General features: G+C 37.2%; 1 protein-coding gene across 1 annotated transcript in view; it reads right to left on the bottom strand.

Annotated features, from left to right (window-relative positions):
• Window positions 1-435: 435 nt before the first annotated feature.
• LOC110315291 (guanylate-binding protein 2-like) overlaps window positions 436-6,581 on the bottom strand; it is a gene marked incomplete at its 3' end in the record, with an annotated part of 25,525 nt that continues 19,379 nt past the window's right edge. The window contains exons 3-5 of the mRNA XM_029534717.1: window positions 1,613-1,740; window positions 1,093-1,202; window positions 436-632 (exon numbers count right to left, since the gene is read on the bottom strand). Of these exons, the coding sequence (XP_029390577.1) occupies window positions 436-632; window positions 1,093-1,202; window positions 1,613-1,740 (435 nt within the window). The remainder of the gene's footprint in view (window positions 633-1,092; window positions 1,203-1,612; window positions 1,741-6,581) is intronic.

Below are 6,581 nucleotides of genomic sequence, written 5' to 3' on the forward strand. Positions count from 1 at the left end.
GCCCCAGTACAGGGGATCTCCAGGGCCAAGAAGTGGGAGTAGGTTGGTAGGAGAGCAGGGCAGGGGGAGGTTAGAGGGAACTTTTGGGAGACCACTTGAAATGTAAATAAAGAAAATATCTAATAAAAAAGAAATACTTCCTTTTAATATCAATAAATTACTTCTAAATCAACATTTTTTTTAAAAAGCCCCTTCTGCTCCAAGCTTTTGGCAGTGTTCATCTCTACATGACCTAAGAAAGGGATTAAAACACTCTCATCCCAGAACAGAATGAATATGCCTTCAACACCAGGGAACACTATAATTAAAATTAACATATTGAGACAGATAACATTTAGAAATAATCTGGAAATGAAAAGTAAAATAGGGAATATTAGGATATGAAAAACGTGTCCGATATTCTCCTCCCTATTTTCCAATAAACAATCCAGGTACCTTTCTTGAGATTCAGGGAATTCTCCAGGTACTCATCTGCTGTGAGCATTTGTCCATCTACTTCCAGTTTTACGGTCACATCCCTCAGGGTCCACACAAAGTCAGGGAAGAAGCCAACAAACTCAGCTGAATCCTCAACTCCATTGCTACGAGATGAGGATGTTGTTCTGATCCGATCTGTCAGCTCTGTCACATATCCAAGAAGCTAAGGAAGAATGGATGAATAGGGTCTAAATCCTCACACTGACCTCATCTATTCCTACACTCTGGGTTGCTGTTTTCTGACCAAGTTATCAACTGATTGATAGGTGTGTGATGTGGTCATTATCATGCACCTATCCATCTGGATGTGTTTGTGCGTGTGCGTGTGCGTGTGCGTGTGCGTGTGTGTGTGTGTGTGTGTGTTTAATAATATATGTGTGTACATGTATATGCATATATATAATTTAACTCTACAGTTTATATAGGTCACTGTCCTTTTAACAGAAGACTCTCAGTCTATCTATCTATCTATCTATCTATCTATCTATCTATCTATCTATCTACCTATCTATCTATCTATTTATCATCTGTCTACCGATCTCGTGTGTGTGTGTGTGTGTGTGTGTGTGTGTGTGTGTGTGTGTGTATTTATGCTCTGTGCTACAAAAAGGATACTGCAGTTGACCCATGGCCTGCTGGTTGATGGCCCCCATGCTGTTGAAGATAAAGGTGCTGCTTAGAAGTATAGCCAGAGCAAAGATCCAGCAGTCATTCTGGTTGTCACCCTGGAAGTCAGAACACAAGTAGGTCAGGAATATGTTTTTTTTTTTTAATATAACTTCCTAGATCAATTGTAACAAAAGTATGATTACCAAGAATGTTTCTAGAAGAATTAGAAAAACCTATGTGATATTTATGACCTATGCAAGATATACAAATTCAAATAAAAACATGCAAAGATTTTGGCAATTTTATGTGCATATTTGTTTATGATTCTTTTTAATGCCATTCATCTGTGGTTCTGTGACCACTGTGTATTAACCACGTTGCTCTTCTGTGATCCTTCTTGTAAAATTTTTCACCTCTGGTAGCTAAACTTAGACCCCCATCAGGTAAATAAAAATTAAATGACATTAAAAGCTATCTAATACAAGGGAAAAAGGGATGAATTGCAAATTGATCTTTCCATTCTTACTTTCTCCACATCTCCCAGGCCCTCAGTGTCAAGCAGAACCAGGCTGTGGTCAGGCTTCTTGGGATGAGGCACACACCATATCCATATGCCCTTGGTGTGAGACTTCAAAGTGGAGCCCAGGGAGAAGCCTGCAAAAAAGAGAGAAATATAGATAGCAGGTATTTCAAGAAAATGATATAAAATTAGCACATTAAATACAGGGCAGATGATTGTAATCCAAGTTTCGACAGTCATATAGCATGCATGAGGCACATGTCCATCAAGCCTTGCACCAAGGTTGCAGAAACAGAAGAATTCCTGTGAGTAAAGCTGTAAAGGTTAAGCATAAGTTGCAGTGGGGTCTTTTGATGCAGGAGATGCCAGGCCTGTGGGGCATTCACTGAGAAAAGCTATCAGCACTGAGTGGAGCCAGTCTGACATGAAGTACATGGTTATGAAGCCTCTACCTGTGCTGATGCTAGGTATAGAATTCAGCCTGGATTTTGCCTGGACTTTATTCTTGTTTTTGGTATGGTCTCTCCTTCTGACATGTTTATCGCTTCAGAATGAGAATTTTTATTTTGCATTGTCATGTACTGGAAGCATGTAATAGGTATTTTCCTGGTGATCACAACTAAAAGTTTGCCTTGAATCTCAAAAGAGGAATTGAACTTTTATATGCTATAAGAACTTTAGACTATGAGGACTTTTGAAATTGAAGTCAATGAATTTTTAATTCTGATATGGCCATGAACCAGTAGGGCCTAGAGGTGGAATGTTATAGTTTGTGAATTAAATTTCTCCCTTATGTTCATATGCTTTAATACTTTGTTCTCAGTGGGTAGCATCAATTTTTAGAGGTATGGGACTTTGAAAGATGAAGATTTGCTGGAAGAAGGTTGAAAGAAGAGAATCTTTGACGGTTAGTAGTGACCCTAACTTGGGTCTTGCACATCTTGCTATGTGCAAGAACAATGTATGTGATAGGAACAATCCATGGGTGGAGCTAGTGATTTGGTTCTTCCTTGCTGTAATGGACTGATAGGCCTTTAACTGTCAGTAAAATTAAATCTTTCTTCCTAAAGTTGCTTCACTCGGGTATTTGATCACAGCAATAAGCAGAATACAACCAAAAATAATTTCATGAACTCAAAAATATTTTATACCCAAGTTCATATTAGCCTTAGTCATAGCAGTCAAAAGTTTTGTGTACACATAAATAACAAAATTATTATACCCATACGATTACTGATCCCTGAAAAGAAATAAAAAAACTTGATATATGTTCTAGTAATGGTAAATCTCAATATTATCATGGTAAGTGAAAGAAGCTAGTTACAAAGAGACATCCATAATGAGTCTACTTCTTTGATTTTTTTCCCATTACTGTTAAATTTATAGGCACAGGATGTCAGAAAATGGTAGGAGATGGGTAACTGATGGATGCCATTTCTATGTGGGAAATGAGGTAGTTCTAGAGATAGAGATGAGTGGTGGATACACAAAAATATAAATTAACTTACCACCCCAAACTATATTTGACAATAGTTGTAAATTTTATATTAGATATTTTGAAATAATACAAAAAACTCACTCAGACAATGTAGATTACAACTTTTAGAATTAGATACCAGTTTATATTAACTGTTCTATAAACATCTTCATAATGTGTTAAAGTTTATTAGTATATAATTTGGCAATTTGTTTACTGCTTTCATCTAGAAATGGAATGATTTATATATTTTTTCTTTTTTGCCAATTATTTCCTTTGATTTAAGTTTTACTGCATTATGATAAGAAAAGATACATAATTCCAATTTATCTGAATTTGTTAATATTTAAAAACATTTTCAGTAAATAGGTTTACATTAAAATTTGTTTTCCCTTTTGTACCCCAACTCTTCCCAGAGATATGTGCCTTCAAAACATGCAATACCTTTTATTTTCATCATATTCTTAAAACGTTATAAAATATTTTAACAATAAAAATCAGTACTATAGATCTTCTTTCTGAACCCTGCGGAGGTCGCTGGGTCTCCAGAGTACTCTCCATGCCGCAGGTCCTCAGGATCACCTCAGGATCACGGGAGGCAGAGCAGAGACCCAGACCCCTGGGCACCTTCCTTACCAGAGGAGAGTCAGCCTACAGGGAGGGCTCTGACCCCAGGACTAAGAAGGTGGATCAGAGCTCCAGACTTCTGGACACCTGCCCTGCAAGAGGAGAGCTTGCCTGCAGAGAGTTCTCTGACCACTGAGACTCAGGTGAGAGTTGAATTCCCAGGAGTACTGGAAGAGAAAAACAGAATCACAGGAGGATCAAGCTCAAGCCAGAGACAGATTGAACATTAACACCAGAGATTTCCAGATGAGGAAAGGCAAATGTAAGAATCTTACAAACAGAAACCAAGACCAGTGGGCATCATCAGAACCCAGTATGCCCAACGCAGTGAGTCCTGGATAACCCAACACACACGAAAAGCAAGATGCAGATTTAAAATAGTATCTCATGATGGTGGTAGAAGATTTTAAGAAGGTCATTAATAACTCACTTAAAGAAATACAGGAGAACACTGCTAAACAGGTAGAAGNCCTTAAAGAGGAAGCACAAAAATCCCTCAAGGAATTACAGGAGAACACTGCTAAAGAGGTAGAAGTCCTTAAAGAACTACAGGCAAACACTGCTAAACAGGAAGAAGAAATACAAAAATCTCTTAAAGAATTACGGGAAAACACAACCAAACAGGGGACGGAATTGAACAAAACCATCCAGGATCTGAAAATGGAAGTAGAAACAATAAAGAAAACCCACAGGGAGTTAACTCTGGAGATAGAAACCCTAGGAAAGAAATAAGGAACCGTAGATGTGAGTCACAACAGCAACAGAATACAAGAGATGGAAGAGAGAATCTCAGCTACAGAAGATTCCATACGGGAACATGGACACAACAATCAAAGTAAATGCAAAATGCAGAAAGATCCTAACTCAAAACATCCAAGAAATCCAGGACAAAATGAAAAGACCAAACCTACAGATAATAGGAGTAGATGACAATGAAGATTTTCAATTTAAAGGGCCAGCAAATATCTTCAACAAAATTATAGAAGAAAACTCCCCAAACCTAAAGAAAGAGATGCCCATGAACATACAAGAAGCCTACAGAACTCCAAATAAACTGTACCAGAAAAGAAATTCCTCCTGACACATAATAATCAGAACGACAAATGCACTAAATAAAGACAGAATATTAAAAGCAGTAAGGAAAAAAGGTCAAGTAACATATAAAGGCAGGCCTATTAGAATTACTCCAGACTTCTCACCAGAGACTATGAAAGTCAGAAGATCTGGGACAGAGGTTATCCAGATACTAAGAGAACATAAATACCAGCCCAAGCTACTATATCCAGCAAAACTCTCAATTACCATAGATGGAGAAACCAAAGTATTCCNTGNCAAAACCAAATTCACACAATATNTTTCCANNAATCCAGCCCTTCAAAGGATAATAAAGGGAAAACACCAACACAAACATGGAAACTACACCCTAGAAAATGCAAGAAANTAATCCTTCAACAAACCTAAAAGAAGACAGCCACAAAAACAGAATCCCAAATTTAACAACAGAAATGACAGGAAGCAACAACTACTTTTCTTTGATTTCTCTTAATATCAATGGTCTCAATTCCCCCCAAAAAAAGACATATACTAATAAAGTGGCTTTACAAAGAGAACCCCCCATTTTTCTGCTTACAGGAAACCCACCTCAGGGACAAAGACAGACACTACCTCAGAGTAAAAGGCTGGAAAACAATTTTCCAAGCAAATACTCAAAAGAAACAAGCTGACATAGCCATTCTAATATTAAATAAAATTGACTTCTAACCCAAAGTTATCAAAAAAGACAGGGAAGGGCACTTCATACTCATCAAAGNNAAAATCTACCAAGATGAATTCTCAATTCTAAATACCTATGCTCCAAATACAAGGGCAGCCACATTCATTACAGAAACTTTAGCTCAAAGCACACATTGCACCTCACACAATAATAGTGGGAGACTTCAACACCCCACTCTCACCAATTGGCATATCCTGAAAACAGTAACTAAACAGAGACACATGGATAATAACAGAAGTTATGAAACAAATGGATTTACCAGATATCTACAGAACATTTTATCCTAAAACAAGAGGATATACCTTCTTCTCAGCACCTCATGGTACCTCCTCAAAAATGACCATATAATCGGTCACAAAACAGGACTTAACAAATACAAAATTATAGAAATTATCCCATGCATCCTATCAGATCACCACGGACTAAGGCTGATCTTCAATAACAGCATAAATAATCAAAGCCAACACTCATGTGGAAACTGAACAAACACTCTATTCAATGATACCTTGGTTAAGGAAGAAATAAAGAAAGAAATTAAAGACTTTTTAGAGTTTAATGAAAATGAAGCCACAACATACACAAACTTATGGGACACAATGAAGGCAGTCCTAAGAGGAAAACTCATAGCTCTGAGTGCTGCCAAAAAGAAACTAGAGAGAGAATACACTACCTGTCTGACAGCACGCCTAGAATCTCTAGAACAAAAGGATGGAAATTCACCCAAGAGGAGTAAATGGCAGGAAATAATCAAACTTAGGGTTGAAATCAACCAATTGGGAAAAAAAAAGAACTATTCAAAGAATCAACCAAACAAGGAGCTGGTTCTTTGAGAAAATCAAAAAGATCTATAAACTCTTAGCCTAACTAGACTAACCCTTAGAATAACTATAGGGCACAGGGACAATACCCTAATTAACAAAATCAGAAATGAAAAAGCAGACATAGAAACAGATCCTGAGGAAATCCAAACATCATCAGATCCTACTAAAAAAGGCTATACTCAACAAAAGTGGAAAACCTGGATGAAACAGACAACTTCCTAGACAGATAACAGGAACCAAAGTTAAATAAGGATCAGATTAATTATCTTAACAGTC

The sequence above is a fragment of the Mus pahari genome, unplaced genomic scaffold (genome assembly GCF_900095145.1).
Source record: "Mus pahari unplaced genomic scaffold, PAHARI_EIJ_v1.1 scaffold_9812_1, whole genome shotgun sequence".
In the NCBI taxonomy this organism is placed as follows: Eukaryota; Metazoa; Chordata; class Mammalia; order Rodentia; family Muridae; genus Mus; species Mus pahari.